The 15,321-nt window shown below is 38.4% G+C and overlaps 1 protein-coding gene across 8 annotated transcripts in view; it reads right to left on the bottom strand.

The window, feature by feature from the left end:
• The window catches only part of LOC126161810 (serologically defined colon cancer antigen 8 homolog), a 219,199-nt gene that overhangs the window by 122,986 nt on the left and 80,892 nt on the right, over positions 1 to 15,321 (bottom strand). For 7 of the 8 annotated variants that reach the window (XR_007534962.1, XM_049917904.1, XM_049917903.1 and 4 more), the window contains exon 8: positions 4,146 to 4,384. Coding sequence is in view for 7 of the 8 variants with exons in the window: in XM_049917904.1 (XP_049773861.1) it covers positions 4,146 to 4,384 (239 nt within the window). In the remaining variant the exon portion in view is untranslated. The remainder of the gene's footprint in view (positions 1 to 4,145; positions 4,385 to 15,321) is intronic. The other variant, XM_049917905.1, reaches the window with a different exon arrangement.

The raw sequence follows: 15,321 nt of genomic DNA, 5'->3' as shown, positions 1-15,321 counted from the left end.
GCAGTCGAAATTAGTTAGTAGTGTGGGACATAACATTTTATTCAGAAGACCTATTTTGACACCTGTGTGCAATCTTCTTCAGGTTTCATGTTATTTCTAAGTTGAGTCATTTAAGTTTTAAATTTACAGAATATCATTCTTTGATAAATTATGGATTGGCCAAAATACACTGTTTTATCATCACAATACATTTTCCATGTATGATGTGTGTGATATATTTTGTGGAATTTTTTAATATCATTATCCACTTCACTGTTAACTGTTTTCATTAAAACATATTAATAGAAGAATTAAAGAGCTTTAGACCAAACATCCCAAGAGTATTATTTAGCCACTATTGCTTATCAACAAAATTGACCGAGATCCTCTATGGATGCCGAAAATTTAATGATAAAGCAAATTAATTTCAACTTGAAACTAAACAGTGTAGCCATCCTAAACTTTAATATATAAACAAAAGAATGAGTGTATGTCAAAACTGATGTTTCTGAAATCCACCCTGAGTTGCAAACTTATTTTTAGGCTTGTGGATCCCGATTAATCTAAAATGGCAAACACGTGTCATTAAATTGTAACTTGAGAAAAGTATGCTACATTCAATGAACAACATAGCACAGCCCAATCACTCTCTCCATCTCAATCAGACATTGTTCTCAACCAACACACACACACACACACACACACACACAGAGAGAGAAGACCTCTCCTACAATATTCACATCTTGTCAGTTTCAGCATATTGAGAACTTCTACGTCTGTTGGAAGTAAAAGTAAATAACTGAATGCTCATGCTAAAGTAGAAGATATAAACTGCATCTGCTTGCTCACACAACAAAAAACTTTGCCCTTAACCCTTTCGCAGGCCATGAGGGAAACACTTTCCACTAAATGTACTTCTTTGCAGTATTTAAGAGAACATGTGTTACCACTTCTGTATGCTCCTGGCGTCTAGTGGCAGTCTGCTGCACCAGCTGTAGTTACTGTTTGTTGTGAAATATAGCCTTCAGCACAGTGGGAAGTATAGATCCCACCAAATAACAGTTTTCTAATGGCTCTTGGGAAGTGTGGCTGTCATCGAAGTAGTTTCTGGAAAGGGCTTGGGAAGCATATTTACCACAGAATTAATCTGTCATTTGTGGTCCTTGGGAAGCATACTTACCACCAACTTAGCAGTATCCCAAAGCTCTTGGGAATATGTCTTACCACCTCTGTCTATGCCTGCCATCTCATGGTAGTACATTGCACCATATGTATGAAAGTTGCTACAATAATCAGATTCTGTTTGTTGTGGGATCACTGCAGTTGTCGAAACACAATGCTTTGCTTCTGCGATATACATTAGTGTGACCTGTATCAGCTCATACATTTAGTGCGTGATAAAGTTTCTGGGATTGTTTTCACATCCTGGTAGGTAAACTTTAATATCTATTTTTTAAATAAAATAAAAAACATACAATTAAAACAGAAAACACTGTTCATTATTTTTTTTATGTATAATGGCAACATGTAACAGCTCACAAAAGGGAAGAGGGAAATCCATTTACCACCATAGTTTTAATATCTCACAAAGGTGCCATGATGATACATGTACCAGCATAGTTTTTGGTCGTAAATCACAAAAATAAAATTATCAAAGAATAAATATAGTTAGTTGACCACAATTCTAACAGGATGGTAAAACAATTATCATCACCGCATTGCTACAAAAAAATGCACCCACAAAAGGGTTAAGATAATAGCCCCTTTCAGGCTGCTAATTCCAATGATTTCCAGTATTTTCTCAAGTAATCCCAATGTCCCACTTGCCAACATAAAATAAGTACTGTGTTTTCCTTGTTTAGCTAGGATTTTACAGGGTCAGTGCTTGATAATTATTTTTATATCATATCTTTTTTTTTTTTACATATTACAGTAAAAAAAATGCTTTCCCATCATTATCGATTTGGTGTTACAATATTTCCTGCATTTCTTTGATGTTATCACAAGATTTAACATTGATTTTTATACAGTTTTCTACAAAAAGTGAATCATACTCCTGCTCAAAGTCAGTCTTGGAACAAAGCAGAAAATGCCGACTATACACAAAGTTATCGATCGTGTAATACAGTGTTAGCGAGGTAAGCAAGGTTTTCATTGTTGGCGTGTTGGGTCACTACGGCCTCATTCTGAGTCAGTGTCTTAATGATTCACGATCTGACGATAGTGACTCTAGTGGCAATCTTCCTTCTGTTCATTGTGTTGTATTACAACAGCTTTAATTTAATTTCACACTCATTTACACAAATACACACCGTTTTTGAAGACGGTTGTCTCTATAACATGCTTTCACAAATCACTGTTACTTCCGCATTAAACACGCTAATCCATACATGGAGTGCAGTCTAAGGTTTGTATGACATGATGTCAGATGTAAACATTGCTCCTCAAGATACCCCATAAAATGACAACAGTTTTTGCACTCTTTCTCACCCAGAACATTCCTGAGCTGAGTGACCACCTTATCGGCAACAAGCTGTAGATTTCGTCTATCTATTGTTCTCTGTTTACGAAGTTAAGTCTTTTAAGCAATATGGTGTTTCCAGTTTTATTTATCACAATTTTATAACGATTATCGATAACAAGCATCTCGTTAGAATGTGGATATCTTTTTAATGTGGTTTCAAGAAATACTTTTGCTTCCGTGTTTTACTTACACCACTGGACACAATCAGAATGAAGAGGGAAACATGCGTGTGCATTTGTGTGCATCAGCAATTGGCCACTGCATTTGTGACTGATGCTTTGTATACTGTGGAGGGACAAGTAGAGCTAACTGCTATTAGAAAGAAACAAAAACAATAATTATTTCAGTTTTTTTTTAAATAGGGAAATTTTTAATTGCTTTAATTTCATATTTTGAACAATATAAAGAGAATGACAGTATGAGTAATTTGTTCATTTTCACTTGTTGTGTTTCCTATGCATTCTTCATTTTACACTTTCCTGCATATTACACTTTTTTGAGTCAGTCCACTGAAAAGTGGAAATGGTTTTACTGCAATCAAGCAAACATGACAGTAGCAAATTCAAGGATAAAAGAGATAAGCATCATGCAAAATCTATGTGAGAAAATACTTGTTACATGCACCCTTTTTAACTACGTCAGTAATAAATTATTGCCTTGTATCACTGCATGTAATTATCTGACATGTTGTTGGCTTCTTGAATATAACAATTTCTATTACAAAAAGTCATTGTTACCCATTATCACATCTCTCATATCATAATACACCTCTGGTGTATGTCAGGATGTGAATACATTTTCGGGAAATGATATGGAGAACTGAAAACAAAAAGATTGTAAGTGACATGTTTATATACAGTACCGACATCTCATTTTCCAACTTTTACCACAATAATTTGCAACAAAAACAATGTGCTTTCGATTGATATTCAATGTGACAGTGTATCAACGCAAGATAATTTCCAAGCACATAAATTATAATACATAAACAACCATATATGGCACTTAAGGTTGACAATGTGGCATTAAATGTTTTGCATTGAAACTAGCACTACTGGTGACCAAACAACAAAGCAGGATACGTGTTCTAGCAATGCGAAAAGTACAAATAACTTGAAACTCTTCTTCACAGTGCAAACTATCTGTGATTGCTGCTCAAACAAACCTAATGACTCCTCATGTAAAGAATGTGTTCCACCCTTCCATGACATTACCATTTTACCAGATAATTTAATGAGAAGACAATTGGTAAGGTATTTGGTATGGTATTTACAATAATGGTAATAATTCAAATAAATGGTAATACTCTCATAAAAGCTCATACGAAGTCTAAACTGGACGATACAAACTTGGGAAATCAAGCCATGTCAATCCAACTTACATGTGAATCTGTGTAAATAACAGAAGGACTCGACACCATTAACCATTTGCCAAAATCTTATAGTGCAATACGTAATGAGCAGCCCATCACAATAATATAAAACAATAATAATCATGATTATTACTCGCAATATTTTGGATGCTACAGATTGCAATTATTTGCCACCTGATATTTTTATGTTATTCCTTACTATTCATCTACAAACTGTACCTCCAACACAGGCCTTAACAATATAAACTAGAAGATGGGAAGAAACAATACCTCTCGCTCAAGTGATGCAACTTGTTCAGAAAGCCGTAGATTTTCACGCCTGCTGTGCAAGAGATCTCCATCTGCACGATCGAGACGTTGTCGAAGTGCTGTTATTTCAGCCTGAAGTCGAGCTGCCTCCTGCCGTGCCTCACGTTCAGCTCGCTCAATCATGAGTCTACTTGAGGTAAGCTCTTGTTCCAAGGAACCACGTTCTGCTGCATTCTGTGACGCCTCACTCTGGAGACCTGCTGTACATTAGAATCTGGCAGATGAGTGAGCACCAGCACTTTTCATCACACAATGAAAAAAGTATTATTTAAGATTTAATACAACAGGAGCAGAATTCACATTATGAAATTATGTAACACAGATTCAAATAATACAATTTGTGCAGTGAGGGAAAATTTTTCTCTTCTGGAAACACGTCCTTACAACAGTACTGTCCCTGCAGGCAGAGAGGTTTGCACATTCATAGAACTAAGAGATACGCAGCCAGTAGCATACTTACTCACACACTCTCTCACGCTAGACAGGTCTTAGTCAATGAACCAGAGATAGTGTCTCTCACAGTGCCTTATCTTCCTACTTCCTGTGCTCCATCCTTTCATTCTTTTAAAGAAAGAGTAGACAAATCTTGGCAGCTACAAGGAAAGCAGTTCATCCAGTGGAAGGTTACCGCCAAAAACAAAAACCCATGTCGTCCAGTTTGGGGATTGGTGATGAGTTACCATCCCATCACAGAAAACTTGGTAATGGTAAACAGAAACAAGGACTCCTCCAATCTTCATAATACAAAATATATGAAAAACGTGAAAACAAGGTACATCAGTTAGAACATGGAATATTCACAGATTCAATAAAACAGGTGCCTAAGTCAGTCTAGTCAACGAGGTGCTTTTAGTCGCTTTACAGGAAGTTTGCTGGGAGGATAATGGTTACCCTTTATGTAGAAAAACATGCAATCTTTCATGGAAGCTGTGATCCGGGGCACAAATTACATATCGTATTTTGTGCGAGTAAGGCTCTAGCTGCTAATACATCTGAATTTTTGTCAGTGACCACTAGAATAGCAGTATTAATAATAGACACAAAGAGATGTTAAATGTTACTTGTGAACTTCCATGCTCTCACAGAAGGAAATACTCCCCAAACAAAGGACAAATTCTATGTGGCATTGGGGACAATGGTGGATACCACTCTGCATACAGTTCCAAAGTCCAACCAGGCAACATGAATGCTGAAGTGGGAAGAGAAGGCATACTCCATTCAACAACTGGAAGAAATCAGCAACAACAATGGTATCATGTTCATCACCTCTGCAACATGGAAAGTGATATTCACAAGTAGAACAAATTTCCAAAGGAAGAATATACACAAGGGAACTTTTGTGTCACCAGATGTTACAAGAATTAGTCAAATATAATCATCTTGCAGCTGATATAAAATCAAAGAATTAGGTGATGGGTGTAAAGACAGAACAGGGTACAGAGTGTGGGAGGATCTACTGCCTAGTAAAATGCTGGCTACATGTTCAATTCAAACCCAAAGTCAAAGTCAAAAACAGTCTTAAGAAAGTAGTACACTACCACATTGATACTCTCTGAGACACTGCAGAGAAAGGTGAATTTCACCTACAATTCAGCAACTTCTTTGAAATTCTGAAGGAAAAAGATTCACAAAAGAACCCAGAAAAAAGGTGGCAAATGCAGTCATTATTAAAGAGGTCAGGGGAAAGAAGATTTGGTTTGGCAATGACTGCATTAAAGCATTAGCCAAGAGAAAACAAGCCAAGGAGATCTGAACAAAGGCACAGATTTTGATCAAGACAAAACAGAGTTCAAAGAAGTACAAAGAACTACCCAAGCAAAGCTAAGGATAGCAAAGAGAATGTAGCTCAAATGAATGATAGAGAAGGTTCAACAAGATTTCTCAGAAAAAAGGGCTCAAAAGATGTACCACAAACATAACATCTTTAAGAAAAGATACCAGAGCCATAAAAGTTTGTCAAGGGCAATAAAGGGACCACACTCACCAATGAGTTCAACATCATTAAAAAACTGAAATAATACTTCAGGGAGCACCTCAACTGTGATGAACCTAAAGATCTGTTTGAATTCCAACTTGTGACTTTATAGGTTTATATTAAGCATAATCTACAATGGAAGAAATGAAGAATTTGATAATGAAGTTGAACAAGAACGAAAGTCTAGGAGAAGATGCAACCCATATGGAAGTCAATCAAGCTGGAGGGGGGAGAGTTCACAAGAGAATTCACAAACTAACAAAGAGGAAACCAGAAGACTGGAAAAATCTGTCCTATACACAAGGATGTTGACTAAATGGACTGCATCAAGTACACAGCAATCACACTCATGTGCATCTGCTATAAACTGTTTACTGAGGAGAATCCCACCATTTGCAGAAGAAATGAGTTGTGAATACCACGGTGCTTCAGAAAGTGCCATTCAACTGTGGACAACACCTATGCATGGCGACAGCATTCCACCATGAAGACGTGAGTATTTGGTAAAGACATTCATGTGCTCTCCATGGATTTTAAGAAAGTTTACGACTGTATTCACTGGGACAACCTGCTGAAATATATGAGTTTGAAATAAACTAGAAACTCAACACCTAGTTAAGAGTTTTCTCACTTATTCAAAAGACAAAGTGAAGCTTGGGAGTGAAGTCACATATAGCTTTGATATAATCACACAGCTGAGACAAGAAGATGGTGTGTCACTAATATTGTTCAATGTGGCACTCGAAAAGATAATGAGGGAATAAGCAACAGCGTAGAGGTGGCAGTGAGCAAGATTAGTCTCCTTGTGGATGAACTGAAGGCCAAGTATCTGGTGATGAGCAGGACTCATGCCTATTCTAGAGATTCACTCCAACTGCTGATAGTCAGAATCTGATCCTATAAAATGGTAGATAATTTTAAATATCTGGCAGTGACTTTTAGAGAGGACACATCATGTGATGCAGAAATCAAAGTGAGCATTCACAGACCAACTGTACTTCAGTCTCAGTCAACTTTTTCAATTGTGCAGTCTCAAGGAATTTCCAAGTTCAGCTGTACAAAACACAGATCCAACGCAAAGGGCTGTACAGATGTGAAACTTGGAGTGTCCAGTGTGTTTTCAAGTGGAAAGTCTTAAAGATGATCTATGGTCTGCTGCAAGCTGATATCACTGGGGAATGGAGGATCTGGCATCATTGTAACCTGAGTGAGATCTATAACAGATTAAATATTGTAGGTCTCATTAGAACCAAATAGCTTGTATGGGGAAACATGGATAGTCTTTGAAATTGAAATCTATGGAGTTGGAATCCATGAGATCTTGCTGCATATCGAAATAGAGGGCGAAAGTAGGAAACAGAACCTGGTGGAACAGGAGTTTTGTAGCTGTGTGCAGCCCTCTACATCTGATTGCATAAAAAAAGTGGGAAAACTTTAAAAAGTTCATCTAGAATTGCTAAAGAATGTCTATTGTATACATCAACAGTTTGAAATAATTGGAAATGACTGATAAAAACCTCTCTGAAAAAGTGATTACAAATGGGGGAAACTGTGTTTAAGTTGTAGGAACACACTTGTTTAATGAGGAGATACGAGAAACAGTTTTACATTGTCACAGGAAAGCTGCTACTGAATTATTAAACTTATCTGACTACTCGCAGCTTCTAATTAACAAACAGACCCTGAAAGAGCATTTTAGCACACAAACTGTTTAATGCAAGGATTTCAACCCATTAAATGTTTTGTACAATAATTTCTAGACTTCTGTACCTTAAGTGTTAACGCAAACGAGATGACATACAGCAGTGCATTAACCCTCCATTGCTCGCACGATAATTCCTGACTTGGTTACTTGCGCAGATGACAAGTGTCATCCATGACATAAACAGTGTATTTGGGCACTTTTACCAGTGTAAATGAATATTTTTAGAAGTGTTTTATTTAAATATGAATTTTATTTATTTAGTATACACATACAGTATGGTATACACTAGGTGACAAATATTTTTGGCAATTGTTTGTACATAGCTCCAGTATCTCTGGATAGCAGCCAATTCATCATTCTCTCTGTGAACACCTCTATTAAGGATACTATGAAATCTGAGACATCTCAAGTGCAACCTGAATCGGTTTTTATTCATGCACAAGTAGCATGAATCAATTCTGTTGCCCTTTTGAGTTATCCCACAAGCTTGATAAACTATTTCTAGAATGTCTCAGGGACCCACACACACATTACCAATTGATAGAGCTCTGCTCTCAACGACATCAGTTTCTTTAGCATTCCTTCCCCTAGAACATTTACCACAAATTTCATTGATGTAAACATTAGTATATGCTGCAACAATGGATATTACATTTTCATTCAAGAATAATTTAATATCTATTTCTGCCTGTTATATGAGCATCAGTTTTCAGTCCAAGTAAATGTATAACATTACAAGCTCTTATTCAAACAATGGCAGAAATTTACTTTTCCTCCATTTAACTATTCCATCTTTTCATAAAAGAAATACATCCTCTTGAATTACTTCTTCCTGTGATTCAAATTCATCATTTTCTGGCAGTTCTTGTTCTGTTCCTGAATCACAACTGCTTTCATTTACACAATCCTCATTGTATGAATCAGCAATATCACTGTAAGGATCTTCTTCACTTGTCTCAAGCAAGCATTCCAGCCATACATCAGGATCTCTGCTAAACTCTGCCCTAGGTTTTTCCTTTGACATTTATTGCACAAACTAAAAATATAGTGAATATTTACTTTTTGTAGGTAAGTGTTCTACGTAAAAGTCAAATTAACTGTAATTTATTAGATACAACTAAAATTATGCATATCCAAGTTGTACTGGCTCTGAGAAAGTAATAAAATAACAAACACTACTTTGTTTCAGGTTGTAGCAGTAATTCTCGCATGGATGAACAGTGTCCTCCAGCTATAGTAATGTTTCATAGACAATGCAAACTGCATAACTGAAAGCCAATGATGGCTGAAAATAATGGATGGAGAGTTGTCAGACCGGTACTGAAAAAGGCATAAATTCAATGCAGCCCACACAGACAAAACAGAATGGGAAAATCATGTGGATGGCAAGTGCCGTGGGTATGAGCAACAGAGGAGGGTTACCGCATCATGAAGTTAATGTACAATAATATAGTGCTTGGCAAGAAGAAAATGGAACAAATACACAAAAATAATATGAGAAATTAGCGTAATGCATGTGGCACACAAATCACAAGCTGAGTGAGTTTCAGTAAAACACAGTTAAGTAAACAGGAAGACTGTTTTCAGCAAGTTCTCTGATAAATTTATGTCAAATGGTAATCAGATTATATAATAAGAGCCAACAAACTGTGGGTTGATTGCTTAAAGTCCATAAACATTACGAACCAATCAGAACAAAAAACATTACGAACTAATCAGAATAGTAAATCAGGTATGAGGTGCATCCATAAGAAAGTTTCACACTCGTCCCTCTCCTAGTGAACTACACTGATGAACCAAAACATTATGACCACTGCCCACCATGAGGTTGTATGTTGCATGTTGGTACTAAGGACACACGATACAGTAAGAGAAGTATATGAGCGGAGCAGAGACAAATGGGGAATCATTCTAGTGATGATAAGTGGCACAAATGGTGAAATCTGCCAACTTAGGTGACTCTGACAAAGGCAGATTGTTGTGGACAAATGACTGGGAATGAGCATATTGGAAATGGTGAAGCTGGTCAGCTGTTAGCGTGCTACTGTTGTGAGTGTCTATGGAAAGTGGTCGAAGAATGCTGAAACTATGAGTATGAGACAAGAGGTTGGACGTCTGTGGCACAGCTGATGACACAGTAAAGAGCTGGCACAGGCACAAGTGTTTTGGAGCACACACAGTTGAACATGGTGTTGCACAGCAGAGTACCGCTATGAGTTCCCATCCTGACCCAATAAAATCATCAGTTATGATTAAGTGGGCACAGGATTTTCCAGATTCCATCATCAGGGTGAAAGGCTGCTCAAAACATGCAGCACACTATGGACACAGGCCAACGGGAGCAGTATTATGTTAGGGGGAACACTCACCTGGGCTTTCATGGGACCTGCAGTAGTAACTGAAGGCACCATGACAGCTGTGGACTATGCAAACATTATTAGGGACCACCTTAACCCATCATGCTTGATGCCTTCCCCAACAGTGGTGGAATCTTCCAGTAGGATAATTGTCCGTAACACAATGCCATAATCGTGCTGCAATGGTTTGAGGAGGATGATAATGAACTCGGGTCGATGTCTCGGCCATCAAATTCTGGTTATCTGAATCCGATGAAACCCAACTTGGTACACTATCGGGCACCAGCTCCGCATCCATAAACCAACTGACCATATATTACGGGACATGTGTGACCTGTGCATAGGCATCTGGTGCCATTAACCTCTGGAAACCTATCAAGTACTTGTCGAATCCATGGCATGCAATATCAGTACTGAATTGTGCTACAGGGGTGTACCAACATGCTTTTAAGTAGGTGCTCACAATGTTTTGCCTCGTAAGTATGTACCGTATTTACTCAAATGTAAGCCACACCTGAAAAATGAGACTCGAAATCAAGGAAAAAAAATTTTCCCGAATCTAAGCCGCACCTGAAATTTGAGACTCGAAATTCAAGGAAGAGAAGAGTTTTAGGCCGCACCTCCAAATCGAAACAAAGTTGGTCCATTGTAATATGAGACACAATTTAGGTCGAATGAATGACGATACAGCTACAGTAGTTTGGTTCGAGTCGTAAGCTTAGCAGTTAAGCTTTACCAGGTAGCCGTTGCTATGCGTTAGGCCCGTATTTATACGGGTACCCTTCCTTTTTTGTTCTTCGTCTGGTTTGAATCGATTGCTTATTTTTCTTTGATCTGATAAGTGCTGTTCTCATTGTTATAGGTGTTTACATCACCCTAAGCTGAAAATGTGTTGTTGTACTGTGTCATGCATTGTTTGTCGCATTCTGATGTGTGTTTATGACCTGTCGCCGATCGCGGCATTGCTTCTTTTGTGCGCGCTACCGCCCCTTACGATAAAAAAAAAAGAGGAATTGTCTCATTAGCGAAACAATGGCAAGAGACTGCTATTTGTTGTTACTTACACTGCTGCTTTCTTTGATAATGATCAATAAGAACCAAATAATAGACTGCGTATGATAGAAGATGTTCTGAACGAGAGTTTAGCTAAAATTTTTCGCCGTTTGAAAATCTTTGCAGACGCCTCTATTGTACATTACATTCTGCACAGAAATTAGAGTCATCTTAGATTTAAAAATCTAGTCAATTGCCGTGCTTCATTTCTGACTGTGTCACTATTAGGCATAAGAATAATACGAATATAAACATGACATGATAGGTATGTTCTTCTGCGTTTGCTGTTGTCTCACACTAGTTCGTAGTTTACTAGGCAGACAGGATTTAAATGAGATAGCAGCAAACATGAAAGAATACATGGTAAAATGTTTATATTCATATTATTCTTATGGTGAAGAGAATACTTCATGTGATTCTCAATTCATAAAAGTTCCTATTAGCAACCATCTCTTCTCACAGTTAGGAAAAAATTCAGAACGTAGAGTTGGCCATATTGACAAACATCCCAAACAGTCTTGCCAGTCGGATTTTCATAGTACATTGAAATGCTGCTACATTCGAAGATGGACAATACGGAATTTGTATTTACTTCATTGGATAATGTATGAAAATGCAGTGGTCGAAACTCGGGGCGGAGAAAGAAGCTCAGTTTCCACTTTTTTTAAAAATTTATTTACTGACTAAGAGGTTTTGGCGCCAGTATTTATCTTTGTGCCTGCAAAGCATGCCTGTGTAGCGCTACATATATTCGATGGCAGAAGTTAGTTGTGACGGCACCCACCAACATTTTTCAGAACTTGCGCTTGCTTTGCACTCGATTCTAAGTCGCAGGCGGTTTTTTGGGTTACAAAAACCGGAAAAAAAGTGCGGCTTAGATTCGAGTAAATACGGTATGTTGCACAAAGCGACTGTGCTTACATGACAGTAATGATGTGACATGGTGCAAGCATTAACGACTTCCTGAGGTCTCATGGTAGTTCTGTAGCAGATTCCACTATGTGTAAAATGCGGTTGGTGATAAAGTTTTTGACTGCACAGAGTACAGCATTGATTGAAATACATTGAAACCTGTACCAAGTCTATGGGCCTAAAGTTATGAACAAGGAGATAGTGCATCTCTGTAGCAGAGACTTTGGAGCATGTTGCCAAAACGTTCATGATGATGAGTGCAGCACAACACCCATCAAGACAGGCGACATTGTGCAGGAATGCATTATTGCGAATCGTCACTCCACAATCACGGAAGTCAGAAGCCAGTTTCCAGAAATATGCCACTCCTTGCACTAAGTTGTCACGAAGCACCTGTTGTTCCATAAATAGAGTATACAGTGGGTGGAGTAGCAACTGAGACCAGAACAAAAAGCAAAACACATGGAGGAAGCTTTGATTTTTCTGCGTAGGTACTGTGATGATGGCAACAAGTTTTTGCAGCAGATCATCACGGATGATGAGGTGTGGATTGCACATAATAACCCAGAAATCAAGCAGCAGTCAATGCAATGGAGTCACAGTGGCTCTCCATGAAAAACGAAATTCAAGCAGTGTTGATGAGGCAAATGCTGTGTTCAGTGTTCTGGTACAGATGGGGAGTACTTGTTGAATTGCTGTCCAGAGATGAGATGGTGAATGCTGAGCATTACTGCGCATCGATGTGGAAATTGCAGTAGGCCATTCGGAGCAATGGCGTGAGAGGCTTACTGTCAGTGTTGTCTTACTGATCGATAATGCTCAGCCACACACATGGCTCAGTAGACAACAGATCTCCTGCAAATGTTTGGCTGGAGAGTGTGTGATCACCCACCCTATAGCCCACACATCGCTCACAGTGATTTGCACCTGTTCTGGAACCTCAAAAATATTCCTGTCTGCATTTTCAGACTGAAAGAAAGGCAGAGATAGTTATTACACAGTGGTTCCAATCCCAGGTGGTAGACTTCTATGACACAGGAATGCAAAAGTTGGTCCAATGGTATGATAAGGGTCTGATTTATGGTGGTGAATATGTTGAAAATCAGCTCAACACTTCTTGTGTTTCTTCCAATAAGTATTTCAATGAAACCATGTTTTCTTTCTCTTCATGATCCCAGGGAAACTTGCTTTATGGGTGTGCCTCATAGTATTTTTGAGAGAAAACACTATTTCACAAAATAAGAGCAAAGTATGTCACTACCAATTTCTAAGAAGGAATGTAATCAAACTGAAAAGCAATATATGGCTCTCAACAATAATGAACACAGCTGACAAGTGTTTACGTCTTCTCAATTGATAGTCACATATGTATCTTCAGGGTGTACTTCATGCTCTCGCAGGAACTGACAGGGAAAGTGTCCCAGCTTGAATGGCTAAAACCAAATAAACATGGTTTTAACAAACCAAGGGATTTTATATGGGGAGAAAAGTATATTTGTGTACAGTAAATGAATAATAATTTGTGTACAATAAATGAACCATGGACCTTGCCGTTGGTGGGGAGGCTTGCGTGTCTCAGCGATACAGATAGCCGTACCGTAGGTGCAACCACAATGGAGGGGTATCTGTTGCGAGGCCAGACAAACGTGTGGTTCCTGAAGAGGGGCAGCAGCCTTTTCAGTAGTTGCAGGGGCAACAGTATGGATGATTGACTGATCTGGCCTTGCTGTGCTGGTACTGCGAACAGTTGAAAGCAAGGGGAAACTACAGCTGTAATTTTTCCCGAGGGCATGCAGCTCTACTGAATGGTTAATGATGATGGCGTCCTCTTGGGTAAAATATTCCGGAGGTAAAATAGTCCCCCATTTGGATTTCCGGGCGGGGACTACTCAGGAGGACGTCGTTATCAGGAGAAAGAAAACTGGCATTCTACGGATCGGAGCGTGGAATGTCAGATCCCTTAATCGGGCAGTGAGGTTAGAAAATTTAAAAAGGGAAATGGATAGGTTAAAGTTAGATATAGTGGGAATTAGTGAAGTTCGGTAGCAGGAGGAACAAGACTTTTGGTCAGGTGAATACAGGGTTATAAATACAAAGTCAAATAGGGGTAATGCAGGAGTAGGTTTAATAATGAATAAAAAAATAGGAATGCGGGTAAGCTACTAGAAACAGCATTGTGAACACATTACTGTGGCCAAGATAGACACGAAGCCCACGTCTACTACAGTAGTAGAAGTTTATATGCCAACTAGCTCTGCAGATGACGAAGAAATTGAAGAAATGTATGATGCAATAAAAGAAATTATTCAGATTGTGAAGGGAGACAAAAATTTAATAGTCATGGGTGACTGGAATTCGGTAGTAGGAAAAGGGAGAGAAGGAAACGTAGTAGGTGAATATGGATTGGGGCTAAGAAATGAAAGAGGAAGCCGCTTGGTAGAATTTTGCACAGAGCATAACTTAATCATAGCTAACACTTAGTTCAAGAATCATGAAAGAAGGTTGTATACATGGAAGAACCCTTGAGATACTAGAAGGTTTCAGATAGATTATATAATGGTAAGACAAAGATTTAGGAACCAGGTTTTAAATTGTAAGACATTTCCAGGGGCAGATGTGGACTCTGATCGCAACCTATTGGTTATGAACTGTAGATTAAAACTGAAGAAACTGCGAATGGGAATTTAAGGAGATGGGACCTGGATAAACTGACAAAACCAGAGGTTGTACAGAGTTTCAGGGAGAGCATAAGGGGACAATTGACAGGAATGGGGGAAAGAAATACAGTAGAAGACGAATGGGTAGCTCTGAGGGATGAAGTAGTGAAGGCAGCAGAGGATAAAGTAGGTAAAATGATGAGGGCTAGTAGAAATTCATGGGTAACAGAAGAGATACTGAATTTAATTGATGAAAGGAGAAAATACAAAAATGCAGTAAATGAAGCAGGCAAAAAGGAATACAAACGTCTCAAAAATGAGATCGACAGGAAGTGCAAAATGGCTAAGCAGGGATGGCTAGAGGACAAATATAAGGATGTAGAGGCTTATCTCATGAGGGGTAAGATAGATACTGCCTACAGGAAAATTAAAGAGACCTTTGGAGAAAAGAGAACAACTTGCATGAATATCAAGAGCT

Source organism: Schistocerca cancellata, chromosome 2 (assembly GCF_023864275.1).
Source record: "Schistocerca cancellata isolate TAMUIC-IGC-003103 chromosome 2, iqSchCanc2.1, whole genome shotgun sequence".
Taxonomy (NCBI): domain Eukaryota; kingdom Metazoa; phylum Arthropoda; class Insecta; order Orthoptera; family Acrididae; genus Schistocerca; species Schistocerca cancellata.
This window is presented reverse-complemented; position numbering and strand designations above follow the sequence as displayed.